The sequence below is a fragment of the Lutjanus erythropterus genome, chromosome 15, assembly GCF_056507025.1.
Source record: "Lutjanus erythropterus isolate fLutEry1 chromosome 15, fLutEry1.hap2, whole genome shotgun sequence".
Lineage (NCBI taxonomy): Eukaryota > Metazoa > Chordata > Actinopteri > Lutjaniformes > Lutjanidae > Lutjanus > Lutjanus erythropterus.
Genome location: NC_139331.1, coordinates 19,303,593 through 19,317,501, shown reverse-complemented (window position 1 = coordinate 19,317,501; position 13,909 = coordinate 19,303,593). Strand labels below are relative to the sequence as shown.

Genomic DNA, 13,909 nt, shown 5'->3' with positions numbered 1-13,909 from the left:
GCGCAGAGAGTGAGGAGCCGAGTGTGCGTGGCTCTTTGAGCTCGGTTTAACACTTCTCAGTGGTGGAAGGAGTATTCTTATACTTTGGTGAAAGTACTAACACCACTCTGTGAAAATATTCCATTAAAAGTAAAAGTCCTGAATTCAAAACGTACTTAATTAAAAGTATGTAAGTAACACCAACACTGTAAAAACGAAAAAGTTGAGAAAATTTAACATTTCAAGGCAACTTACTGCAATAGATTTTTTAGTTTTGAGCCTAACTCAAAACCACATTTTCCCAACTAATAACGTTTTGTTAAGATAATTTACTTTTCCTCTTAACCTCTGACCTTTACATCTTAGAAACCTTAGAAATCTTTTTTTTTTTTTTTTCACACGTTTACTTAGAATACCATCACATACATACACGCACATCAAGGGTGTCTTTCATCCTGGGTGTGCAGACATAAAATACAGATTTAAAAAAAAATATATATATATATAGGTAATAGGTATTAGTATTAGTAACAGAGTAAGTATTAGTAACAGAGAACAATAACAGGTCTAGCCTGAGACTTTACTATGATAGGCCTATAAATTTGTTTGTGAAAAGGAAATAATTTGTGTAAATGAATAAATGTAGCCTATAAGAAAACAAAAAAAGTAATGATAATAATAAGAAGAAGAAAAATAAGAATAATTATAATAATAACAATGATAATATAAAATAAATATTTGTATGTATCATGAATATTTCAATTAATATATATGAAAACTTTTTATGGACTCCCTGGTAAATTGCCATGGATCCCTGAGGGTCCCTGGACCTCTATTTGAGAGCCACTGGTTTCATCTACACCAATGCAGATCGTCATATCGATCATCAGAGTTTGTAGCTTTGCTGTCCTTTGAGAACCACATACAGTATCTCTAAAAAGTCAACTTATCATGGGCACAGAGACATTTCATTTTCCAGCTCATCCCTGAGGGATTTAAAGTTTATTTTTGAAGCTGACAAGAATCAACCCATGAAGGAACATTCAGTTTATCATTCAAATTCAGGATATACAATTTTCACTGGACCGGAAGAGTATGAACAGTGTAGTAAAGTGAAGGAAAGTACAAAAACAGGCAGTTTAATAGGTGTGATGTTGGACAAAAAAAATACCCGATGATGTCATTGAGAGTTATACAGTCAGCTTGCACTTAGGAAAACCTGGCTCTATCATTTTTCGAGTGTAGGGAGATGATATATCTGGAAATTATTTCTTAGTAAATTTCTTTGGTATTTAATCATGGCTGCAGCAAATACGTAGTTTGCACTGAGTAGGTAGTTCTACACAGAGAGATTCCATAGGACTGGCTGTTTCTTTTTATTTTCCTATTCATTAAAATGACAGTTCACCCCCAAATCAAAAATAAATATCATCACTGTTAGCAAAAACCTTGTATGACTAAAACCGTTACTTTTCAGCAAACGAAAAAAATCAAAACAAAACAAACAAGGAAACAAAAAAATGTGTTATTAAACTAATTAAATGTTGGTAAGTTAAAGTTAGTACCTCTTTTTAATACTTTTTAACAGTTAAATATTTGTAAATCAGACAAACATAAAGGGTGACCAGTAGCATTGCTTTATGAAAACAAAAAAAAGGTCAAAATATGGAGATAGGTTTGCGCCCAACAGTGAAAATATTTTCCTCTGGCCTTTAGTGCATCTAGGTAGTAGGAACTACTTTCTGTCTGCATTTAGTACTATTATATTGGAGAGAAGGCAGACATCTCTACGGCCAATATCTCAAAAACTCTGCAACTCCCACCAAAAAAACTCTAGATGGATAAATAGTACTACAGGACAGAGGAAAATTGTCCCTTTGACTGTCTACTAGACAGAGCTGAAATAAACAGGAGGGGCATTTTGCCTTCAGAATAAAGAGAATCAAGAATTTAACAAAGCCATTTAATATGTCAAATTAAGTCTATGTTTTGTTGATTTTTCAGCTGCAGGCAAAGAAGACAATGAAGATTTAAGATTTTAAGCTATTTGAATTTTATGTCCTCTGCAGATTGTTTCTGTCATATATGCACCATAATATCATCCAGAGGCTTGCGTTCCAAGTCTGGCACGGTGGCGTCAGAGGCAGGATAACCTACAGGAAGTAACATCAACAGCTTCTCATTGGCTGGCCGTTTGAGGAGGAGCCTGAGCTGGGGGCCGCAGTTCAGGGGCGTCGATGTCACAGTAACAAGACCCACGTTCTAATTAGCAAATGGGCAGAAAGAACAGACATTAGACCTTGATACTTACATGAATAATTACATGTATTTTCAAGAGGCTGGAAAGTTCTATATGTACTCTTAAAGGGTAACTTCTGCATTTTTCAACCTGGACCCTACTTTCCCATGTTTTTGTGTCTAGTTGATGTGGTGGAAAAATCTGAAAATGAAGACAGGCACAATGACTGAGATTGTCTTTGTGGTATTTTAATAAAACTTGGCAAAGGATCAATACACAGTCACACAGAGTGTGAAGGAACTGATAACCAGTCAAGAGTATAAACTGTCTTTTATAGGGTAAGGAAACAAAGAGATTGGGAGAGGATGAATCTGGTTGGGACAGAATGAATCTAAAGTGCTTATCAGCAGGGTCGGGATGTACCTGTTGTCAGAAATTGTTACTCTGAAGGGACAGTTGTGTATTCAAGGACAGGTAGCCGCTTAGTACGTGACAGAACATGAGAAACAACTGTGAGGAAAAACAGTAACCAGTTCAGCCTATAATTTTCCCGCTACAGTGACTAATAGGGACAACAATGTTTGAAATGAGTCCACTATCGAGTGAGACCGCTGCAGTTGTCAGCTGGGAAACAGGCTGCAGTGTAATCCCAATCCCTCTAAAAGTGCTTGTTTTGCTCAGGTTCAGAGATAGACCCTTTTTAAAGAGCAAGCAAAAATATTCAGTTTTGATTTTGCGCTGAACTCTCCCTGGGACAAAAAGGTCTAGCTCTGTAGCAATCCTTTAGGTAATTTTGTCAGACATTTAGAAGAACAATCTGAGTCCGTTAGTACACAAGCAAACACTTTTAGTGGACTTACTTTGACAAGGTGCAGTTTGCCCCCACAGATTACATTGCAGCCCACTCTATGTGTTGTGGTCCTGCTAAATACTTGAGCCAATGTCAAACTTTATTGGGCCCTTTGTTCACTGAGGGGGCTTTCACACAAAGTCTGGACCAAGGTCCAAACCAAGATTCATTTGACGTTGGCGTGGCTGTTTATAGAGAGAGATGAATGACTTTTCATAAAGTCGTCAGACCAGATGTCCCCTGACCAGATGTGCTCCTGTGGCTCATTGTGTCCTTGTGAATTGTTTTTTCCTTCTGTCATGGTTTGTTTTTGTTTGATTGTTTGTTTGTTTGTATTTCCTATTTTATTTTGTAGTCCTTGTCCTCCCTCATGTGTCTTGACTTACTTCCTGTCTTTGTCCTTTTTGATTACCATTTGTTTCAACTGTGTCTAATCAGTTGCTTGTCTATTTAGTCCTTGTGTTTCTCTGTGTCTGTGTCTGTTCGTCATCATCCTATTGTGTCATCCTCTGAACTCCAGATCTCTGTTTCATTTGTTGGACACTGGATTTGTTTTCATGGACTTTGTGCTCCTCATTTACCCTTATTAGATTTCTTTGTTTTTCGACTCGCAGGACATTTTGACCTGCCTGCTTTCATGTAACCTTTTTTATTCTTTATTAAAGCACATTTGGATTGTTTTGCTTCACCCCGTCTGTATTTTTGGGTCCGTCATCTCGTTTTATTTAACACCCTGTGACACCTTCCAGCTCTAAAGATATGCTGTCATAATTTCCTATAATTAGCTGAAAAGTCCAAAACATCCAAAAAATGTTTTCATACTAGGAACAAACTGCACCAGGGTTCAGTTTGATCTGGACTAAGACCACCACTTTTCACTGGACTAAAGTCAAGCTCTTTGTCGTCCATCCGTCGTCCGGAGGAGTTCACACAAGGTAAGTGTGAAAAATAGGGTCCAGCTTGAAAAATCCAGAGGTTATCCTTTAACTTTGACTCACATGCTCTTGATTAAATATCATTCATTAGCAAAAGGGTGATGTTAATCTTTACCTGTAAGGCAGCCAACAGGATTCCACAGGATATGGAGACACTGATTTCATTGTAGTAATGTGTCTTTTTCTTGCCATTTGGTAGAATCCCATAGGTCTGTTTGAAGATGAGGATAAGATATGGAGCAACATCCAAATACTCCTTAATCCAGTTCGTCCTGCAAGTTGTGAGAAAAGGAAAAGACAAAAATGTAGTTCTACTTTGCATTGGTCCATAATGACTAATAGTCATTGTGTATGTTAGGATAAGATTTAGGATTAAGAGTTGGGAATGGAATACTGTTTACTGTGAAGTTAACGTGTAAGTACCAACAGTTGCTCACTTCAATTTGGCCAAATCGTTGACCCACTTGTCCCCCATCCTCTGACGGTAGTTGACCTCCTCCTCTTCTTCCACTATCTGTCTAATCTGGTGCTTCATCTCTGGGTCTGACACCACGACAAAGGTCCAGGGCTCTGTGTGTGCTCCACTAGGAGAGGTACCTTTCCAAAGGAAGGAGGAGGTGGAAACAAAAACATTACATAGCTGCATTTATTGGTTTACAGCACATTAACAGTGGTCCCATTGTCTTAACGTAAATTTGCACATGCCTGCGGTGCGGATGACATTATCAATGACTTTTCGTGGGACTGGCTCTGGGCTGATGAATCGGACAGACCTCCTCTGGTTCAACAGAGTGTAAAAATCCTTGGATCTCTCCAGCATTGTCTCCTCAGGGTAACGTGGTGGGGTGTAGGGCACATGTGGAACACCTTCCTCCTCATTGCTGTCCACCCAATCACCGTCCTCTAAAAAGATGATGACAAAAAAGAGGACCAAGTGAGCAGCTTCTGATATGTAAAATCTAAAGTCTAAGGTGCTAATAAGGGCATATGCAATATCAGTGCTCTTAAATCTACTACAAGGAGGTTTAAACTGGTTATGAGAAAGGTCAGGTCTTATCTTTCTGATGTTGCACGGGGCAAATCGTCACGGCTGAGCAAATCGAGGCAAAGAAGACCTGAAAAGTTAGCTGGTCATCAGTCATGACACCCAAATTTCAGGCAGACCTTGTAGGCATGAGCTGGGTTGATTTGAGCTGATCTCTTGTTGTATAGTCTTGGAGAGGTTAAGCTGAGGGTGGTGTTCTTTCATCCATGTCAAGATATCCGCAAGGCATGATGAGATCCAAGCAGAGACTGTGTGTCTCTCTTAACCCATATTAATACGTCATCATTTATTTGTTGACGATATTTTATATTATTAATATGAATCTGCAAAATAGCTATTTTAAAAGTAAAAAGCAATATTTTTTGTCAATCTCTTTTGTCTGAAAAGTCCTGGTGTACACTCTTTGAAATAAAGGTGCTAACTAGAACCACAAAGGGTTCTTCAGCTTGTCCCCATAGGAGAACTGTTTTTGATTCCTGACAGAACCTGTTCCATTTGGAACCCTTTCAGAGAATTCTACCTAGAACCCAACATAAAGGGTCAGACCTGGAACCATCTGTGAAAGGTTGCACCCAGAACCCCCTTGTGGGAGGTTCTACAGAGAACCCTTCCATGGTGCAATGGTTCCATCCAAACCCTCTCTGGGGTCTCTAGCAGAACCTGTCCACATTCCAAGGGTAGCACAAGACCTCACCAAGAGTGTTCTACTGAGAACCCTTTCATATAATGGTAGAATGAACCCTTGACAAAGGAGTTCTTTAAGGATTTGAACAATCATTGAAGAACTTTGTCTTCCAAAAAGGGTTGTCTGAAAAAAAAGGGTGTGTGAATTTCTGTTTTTTTTTTTTTGGATATTACTGTAGCATTAATGTGTATGTTGTGTTATGTTGTTTTACTGTTGTAGATGTTTAAGGCTGACCTCATTTTAACCACTTTGTGTACTGCTGGGTGTCATTGTCCTGTGAGAACCACGTGGCTCTAAAAAGTCAACATTTCATGAAGTCAGACAAACAGCAGTGTTTTCAGCTTTGTGACAAGGTTATATGACAACTAAGGTTGTCATCTTTAAAATAACAAGTACCTGAAGCTGTCTGACAATGTAATGGGATCAGAAGTACAAAATTTGTCTCTGAGATGTAGCAGAACAGAAGTATAAAACTGCACAAAATGTAAATAATGTAAATAGTGCAAGAGCAAGTATCCTTAATTTATATTTAAGTAGTCTACAATACTTAAAATGCACTTAAATTTAGTTGTAGCCCACCACTGTACACTGTACACACACCAAAAGGTTCTTCACAAAGGGCATCTAAACAACATTTTTTTTTTTTGAAGAAACAGTTCATCAGCGGTTCTTTGTAGTACTGCGGGCCTCGTTAAGAACCCTTTTTCAATCCAAAGAACGCTTTCAAGAAGAAAAAGTTCTTCAAGGGTTCTTTGTACCATAATATCAAAGGGTTCTCGGTAGGACAGCCTGAGTGGGTAGATAAAACCCTTGGATTATAAAAGGGTTCTCAGTGGGCCATTCAGAGGTCCATAGTAGAACCAGGCCCAGCCAGGAGTCACTGACCTCAGCAGGCACTCTAGCAATAAGTCAATGGTTTATCTTCTTTCTGTAAATTACAGAAATGAATGACTACAGTGAGCAGCTGGACTGATAAGACAGAGAGCACATCTCCCAGTTCCACCATGGTAGGCAACAAAGGTCATAGCCTATCTAGCAGACAGACTGCCTCACCCTAAAAGAGAGTACGGTTCATGACCATGGCTGACAAACAATATGATTTAGTGTAGCAAAGGTAAGCATAGTCCCTTGTTTAAACTTATGTCCAACAGAATCTGTGCACACATATATGGCAGACAATAATCCTTCAGGGGGTTCAGATCCTTGTTAAATATCTCCCTCCTGGAAGGAACCTTCAGAACTGGGTTGGTAGTCACAGTGTTTCGCTTGATCTTAAATGCTCCTCAGTCGAGCTTCATTAAATACTCCTGTGTAAGTCATCAAGGTCTCCTGAAATCTTCTCTGGTGTCTGAGAGAACCATTCATCAGGACTTCCATTACAGTTCTCCAGAGAACCCTGTGTGTGGGTTTAAGATGAAACTATTGGAATATATAAGGGTTCTCAGTAGAACATTCTGGGCGGTTCCTAGATAAAACCCTTGCAATAACAAAGGGATCTCGGGAGAACTCCTTGGGTTCTGGATAAAACCACTGGAATATAAAAAGGTTCTCAGCAGAACCATCTGGATGGGTTCTAGATAAAACCACTGGAGTATACTGCAAAAGGGCTCTCAGTAGAACCACCTGTGTTCTAGATGAAGCCCTTGAAATATAAAGGGGTTCTTTGTAGCACCCAATAAGTGGGTTCTAAATAAAACCATTGGAATATAAAATGGTTCTCAGTAGGACCACCTGAATGGGTTCTCCTTTAAAATCCGTCTGGGGGGTTCTGGATGAAAACTTAATCAGGTGGCTCTGGGTATAATCCTTCATGATGAGTTCTAAACAGAACTCTCTAAGAGGGTTCCTGGCCAACACATCATTCTCTGATTCTCTTGTTTAATACAGATCCCTGAAAAAAACATAACACACCATAATCGTTTTGATGTGTTTTTCAGTGAAAATTAGAATAATTGTGTAAAAATGATCCTTTCCTCTAATATCACAAATGATAACCCAATTGTAATATCAGTCAAAATAACTGCAACTAGATATCTCTTCAAAATCGTTCAGCCATAGACTGTACTTAAAGCTGAGACTGTAAATGTTCACAATAAGATTCACAGACAAATTCTAGGTTAGAAGTTCTTTTCCTGAGTGAAAACTCACTGATTCTAATTATTGATTCTAAGACTTAAATTGCTGACATATAACTTGCTTCGGTTTGTTAGCGGCCTGTTAAAAAAGTTCAGCCCTGCCAAGTAAGAAAAAGAAAAAACAACTCACCGTCTTCTCTTGCTGTGATTTCTGTATCATCCCGTAAGTCCTGGTCTACCCACGGTCTAAAGTCCGCTTTTGACGCCACTTTATTAGTTTTCCCTGAGGAGGTCTCCGTCTTGGTCTTTGTCTCCCGTGATAGGACGAAAAGAAAGCCCACCACCAAGCACAAGACCACGGCCAAGACAGGCGTGAGGACAGAGGACAGAGCCATGACTGCGGGAGCTGAGGGACTGACCTGAGTTATCTGGATTGGATCTCTACCTGCTGAGTCAGACCTATCTTTGTTATGTCCCACCCGCTAGCTCTGCAAAAAAAAAAAAAAAAAAAAAAAAAAAAAAAAAAAAATCCTCCACTCTGACTGGCTGCTGCTCTCATGTCAGAACTTTGAGTTATTTTCTGCAGAGCAGGACTGATGCTGTTTAATGATCAAAACCATGGACTGATCACCACTCAACAGATAATCAGACCACGACCAGCATAACAGAGGTAGGGGAGAGTGGGGTAAGATGAAGCTCTGGGTAAATCTTTTTTTTTTCTTTTTGCATGTGAAAATAAATAAGGTGTTATGACTGCAAATTTATCCTCTAAAAATGTGTATCACATGTGTTGGTGATTTGGTAATGTATGAAACCACATAAATCATTTAGCTAAAGATTAGCCCAAATTGCTAAGCTTGACAGTTTTTCCCCTCAAACGTTCACGTTCAATTAGTTCATATTTCTCTGCAAAGTTTTGTTGTATTTGCTTCAGCATATTCAAAAAAAAAAAAACTAACAGTTTGTGCAGGTATGTGTCATGATTATCTTTAAGGTGGGTGGCCCACAGTGTGCCACACAGGATCATTGAACGTAGACTATTTTACATTGTCTACACATTTGTGTTTGCTGGTTTAGTGCCAAAGTGCATCATTTATTGTACAGCTTATATGAACAGTGAGATAACCAGCCTTCGTTCGATATGTAAACACTGTATCCATACAGACTTATTATAGTTCATTAGTTTTTAAGTTTTGTTTTCAGTTGATGTTGTTTAAAAAATGATTAGTTTTAGTTTAGTTTCAATATTTTTGTATTTGGTTTTATTATAATTTGGAGGTTGTCAGGGACAAGAACTTTAGAAAAGGTACAATACAAAAACAACACTTTGTGAAGGCAAAATAAAAAAAATTAAAAAACACTTTGTGTATAGTATTTTTATTATTATTATTATTATTATTATTTTATTCCTTTATTTAATTTTAGTGAGTTTTGTAAAGTGCCCATCTTTTTTCTAGTCTGCTTTTTATTTTATTTCAGTTAACTACAATGTTTTTTCATTCCTAGTTTTATTTAGTTTAGTTTTTTTTTTAGTTATTTAACCATAATAACCATGTATCCATGTACTATATATTTCTCCATATGGTCGACAGGTGGCGTCAGAGAGCTCTTCCCATGCCAGGCTGAAATCTTTGGGCTCAGAATTGCACTAATTTAAAAACATGCTGGTGATTCAGTAGCAAGTGTGCATATCTGTCTTTCCTACATATGTTTGTATCATATGAATAGACACGAATACTTCCAAGTTCAATAAATGAGATACACACAAGGTAAGAGAAGAGCATGACGGGAGCTGGGAAAGACCCTCTGCTGAGGCTTTCTAGCATCTGGTTTCTCTCCAGTGTGCACTGGTGCACAGACAAGCACCATTGAGGGAATTTGGCTGGCGCACTGCAAAAAATACCCACCTTAAGAAATATTTCTTTAATCACATGTTAGTGTTTAAAAAAGATTCTACTTTGTGAACATGCTATAGAACCACATTTCAGAGTCATTTCAAGCGTTTTCAGTCAACTTCTCTCAAAAATGTGACATTTTTAGCAGTAGTGGGATGGTCTTGTTCCTGCCATGTTTTACAATCATTACTTGAAAGTTCCCTTAGACACTGTTAGAAACCCGTAATTCTTTTTAACAGGAGAGTATTTTCTGTGAGGTGGAAAAAATGTGTTTTATTTGGCATTTCAAGGATTGAATCAAAATGTTGAGAAACGTCTAGAATAAAGTCAGGCATAAGAAAAAGGAGGAGGTGGATTTTTTTCCTTTTGAGAATAGAAGTGTTGTAGAAAACAGCATATAACGTATAATTTCTGTGTGAGAATGAAAACAATTTATATATCTCCCTGAATATTGTAATTAAAGATACACACATTACTCCCTTGTTCTTCGGCCTCGAACCTACAACTCTTCTGCTTTGATTCATATTTTCTTATGCCTGGCACTACTGCTATGATTGTCTTTCTGTATTTTTTAATCGATGTGGAATTCAAATTTTAATTTAATCTAAAAAAAATTGAATACATGTAATGCAGATTTTAAACGAAATCTCCTTCCTGTCATATATTTCTCCTTATGCCTGCCTACTGTTTTTAAATGGGCACAGATTTGAATTTTAACACAAGACAAGTGGCTGAGATGTTCATTTCTTGCAGTGTGCGCTCCGCCTCCTCGGCTGTCTCCGGCGCTGCGCTTTAAATAGCAGCTGTTTAAAAGCTCCTCACAGTCTCCTGTCTGCCGTGCAGCACCCACAGTCCCACTCAGCAGCAGCACCGCAGCCCACAGACACTCATTCACACGTTCTGTTAAATAACAAGCACCTCCATATCCCGCAATGTCGGCCGCCAGCACCGAGACTAGTGCCCCGCTGCCCACCGCCGGCAGCCGCGTCTTCTTCCAATCCGCCACCGGGGTGGGCTGCGTGGGGTCCGGCCCCATCACCGCCGGGGACGACCCGGTGCAGAAGAAGCAGGGCAAAGTGACGGTCAAGTACGACAGGAAAGAGCTGCGGAAAAGACTCGTGCTGGAGGAGTGGATCATCGAGCAGCTCAGCGAGTTGTACGACTGCGAGGTGAGAAATCACAGACACCTTCAAAACCATATGGGCATGCAGGGAGACAGGTGGACAATGACAAGTGCAGTCTAGAGAATGAGACATTTATGGGCTTACGCTCACGCTTGTCGCAAATCTAGACTCAGTGTGTTTTTTTTTGGTGCTCCTTTATGCTTGTTGTATGCTCCAGTCAAAATACTTCACCCAAACACCCTCCATCAGTCGGTGTCTGCAGGTTTGTCTCTTTGTCCTCGGCAACACTGAACCTGCAGGTTTATGACTGTGGGGTATCTAAGCGACACAAAGGCACTCTGACTTTGACACAATATATTGTCTCCTCACTCTCATCCTCGGTCTTTGAAAGAGACGGAGACAGGGATGGCATGGTTCAAAGACTGAGAAGCGAGAGAAACCGCACGGTTGCGCCTTTTACGCACCGGTCGCGTCAGTCTTTTTGGATTATATCCATGTCCAAGTTGGATGTTCTGCAATGACTTCATTTTATTCCCTTTACATGGTATTCATGTCTAAATCTGGCAGTGTTCGAGAGCAAAAGGCAGGTTAAATCACGTTTGCATGGCTCTGGTTGTGTTGGAATCGATTCCTCCAGCGTTTCTGTGCCAAATTTCTGACCTTTTAAACCTTTTTCACCTTTCGAGGGAGAATCTGTCGCCAGACGATATTGACAGCCCGATCAATGTGCGCTCTCACGTCCACAAGTCGCATTCTTTAACATTTAAAGAGAAAGAGGAGGGGGGGGGGGGGGGGGGGTTGTGCGTGCAGGTCTACAGTAAGTGTATGTGAAGAGAGAGATTCAATAATTCTGTAGGTGATGTGTAAGTGTGTGTGTGTGTGTGTGTGTGTGTGTGTGTGTGCCCGCTGCCACACGCAGTATGCTGCCAGAGCCTGGTGGGGGGAGGGGATGGAGATGGAGGAGAGGAAAGAAGGGCAGTGGGTTAAGGATGTGCTGATGCTGTGACTCTCCTCACCAGCCAATCACCTCCCCTCTGGCTCTGACCCCCTTCCTCGCAACAGAGGGTCTGCACAAACACACACATATGTGCGTGCACAGACAGCGCAGGCATACAGTAGCGTGTCTGTCACCTCAGGCTCGGCCAATCAGAGAGCAAGCAGGCGGTATGAGCGTGCGTCCACACGTGCGTGCACACATGAACTTGCCATACTGCACTGAGGGGGATGTGTTTTAAATATGGAGAAGGAGAATACGTGTGTTTGTGTGTGTGGTTATTCATTTATGGGATATGCTGCTGCATCTCTGACTGTTACTAAGATTGACTGCAGTGTGTGCGCATGTGCAGAAGGGAGACACCTGCACAAATCACAGCAGAATGCTGGATGTCAACATCAAAGCATTATTGTCTGTCTCGGTTTGCCTCTCTGCTGAAAGAGCACCATAATGCAAATATTGCTGCCCCATTCTGTGTGCAAATAGACTGTCTGCATGTGTGCAAAGACATTACAATATCCTGTGGCTTCAACTGCCTCTATCCACTACATACATCACTAAAAGAGAATCTTTTTACCCTACACTCTGAGAAAGAAAGATGCCAACTATAACCATAAAGGGTTCTTCAACTTGTCCCCACAGGAGAACCCTTTCTGGTTCCTGGTATAACCACTTACAAAGTTTCCACTTGGAATCGTTTCAGTGTTATACCTAGACTATTTGTTCCACCTATGAGAGGTTGTGCAGAGAACCCTTCTATGGTGTAGTGGTTCCACCCAGAACTCTCTCGAGAGAGGTTCGTCATAGGGGTTTGCCTTCTATGTGTGCTAACAAGAACCTGCCCAGGGGGTTCTAACATGAACCTTTTTATATTGCAAGACTTTTATCTAGAGCCCACTCAAGTGTTTCTATCAAGAACCTTTTTATATTCCAAGGGTTTTATCAAGAACCCAGCCAGGCAATTCTACTGCAAACCTATTTATATTCAAAGAACTAGAACACACTCAGGGGGTTCTTTGAAGAGCCCTTTTATAGTCCAAGGGTTTTGTCTAGAACCAACTCTAAGGGTTCTACTAAGAAACCTTTCATATTCCAAGGGTTTTATATAGAACACACTCAGTGGGTTCTAATAAGAACTGTCTAACATTCCAAGGGTTTTATCTAGAACCCATCCAGAGTGTCTTACGAAGAACCCTTTCTATATTCTAAGGGTTTCATATAGAATACATTCAGGGGTATCTACTGAAAGCTTTTTTATATTCTGTGTGTTTTATCCAGAACCAACCCAGAGAGCTCTATTAAGAACCCTTCTACATTCCAAGGGTTTTATCTCAGACTCATGAGGTTCTACCAAGAACCCTTTTATATTATGGTACACAAAAAAAATTTGACAAAAGAGTTCGTTAAGGATTTCAACAATCCTTTAAGAATCCTTTCTTCCAAAAAGGGTTCTTTGGATGCAAAAGGTTCATAGTCTTGCAAAGAACCCTCTACAATCCCTTTCATAATGAAAAGGTTCTTCAGAAGCAGAGGCTTCTGGGTAGAACCAAAGCATGTCAGGAAGAACCCTTATTCCTGAGAGTGTAAGCTGCTGGGTTTTTTTTTATGGCTGTCATCGTGTTCACAAGCGTCCTCCCCTCTTTACAGTCCTGCTGTGGTTCTCTCTTAAGTTGAAAAGAGCTGCATGGCCCGTCTGAGTGTGTGTGGACTGGTTTACATTTCAAAGCCGACAGCTCTTGGCTGTGTGTCAGTCTGCCATCAGCAGGTGCTCTTGATCTACAAGTCGTATGATGCTCCCCCGCACGGATCGAATGATCTATCTGATGCTGTTCGATGAGGGCTGGAGTGCACCAGCCCAGCGTTGATCTCGGAGAGTCACAGCTCGGTCATGCAGCATTTGCCTCTCTCTGCCAATGGATGCCAGCCTGTGATTTGTTAAATGCAAATGCATAGTTAGCTAAATACTAAAAAACACCCACCTGCAGTGGTGTACAGTCAGTCTCTGTAAAGCTTTCTGGATTGACAGAAATCAAGCTTTTTAAGTGTGTAAGATTTACATAGGTTTAAGCAGTAATTGATCATAATATC

General features: G+C 40.2%; 2 protein-coding genes and 1 long non-coding RNA gene across 3 annotated transcripts in view; 1 reads left to right on the top strand and 2 right to left on the bottom strand.

Moving 5' to 3' along the window:
- Positions 1–1,734: 1,734 nt before the first annotated feature.
- On the bottom strand, positions 1,735–8,218 carry iyd (iodotyrosine deiodinase). Its single transcript, XM_084737480.1, has 5 exons — positions 7,999–8,218; positions 4,709–4,906; positions 4,441–4,600; positions 4,119–4,275; positions 1,735–2,241 (listed from the first exon to the last, which is right to left on the bottom strand). The coding sequence occupies exons 1-5, from the start codon at positions 8,201–8,203 to the stop codon at positions 2,059–2,061; spliced, it is 903 nt and encodes a 300-aa protein (XP_084593606.1). The 5' UTR covers positions 8,204–8,218; the 3' UTR covers positions 1,735–2,058.
- Positions 8,219–10,380: 2,162 nt separating this feature from the next.
- Positions 10,381–13,909, top strand: part of ppp1r14c (protein phosphatase 1, regulatory (inhibitor) subunit 14C) — a 30,868-nt gene continuing 27,339 nt past the window's right edge. Inside the window, exon 1 of the mRNA XM_084736897.1 lies at positions 10,381–10,872. Coding sequence (XP_084593023.1) covers positions 10,636–10,872 — 237 coding nt within the window. The 5' untranslated portion in view covers positions 10,381–10,635. The remainder of the gene's footprint in view (positions 10,873–13,909) is intronic.
- Positions 13,264–13,909, bottom strand: part of LOC146314327 (uncharacterized) — a 41,605-nt gene continuing 40,959 nt past the window's right edge. The window contains exon 3 of the long non-coding RNA XR_014771896.1: positions 13,264–13,746. This is a non-coding gene — a long non-coding RNA (uncharacterized LOC146314327). The remainder of the gene's footprint in view (positions 13,747–13,909) is intronic.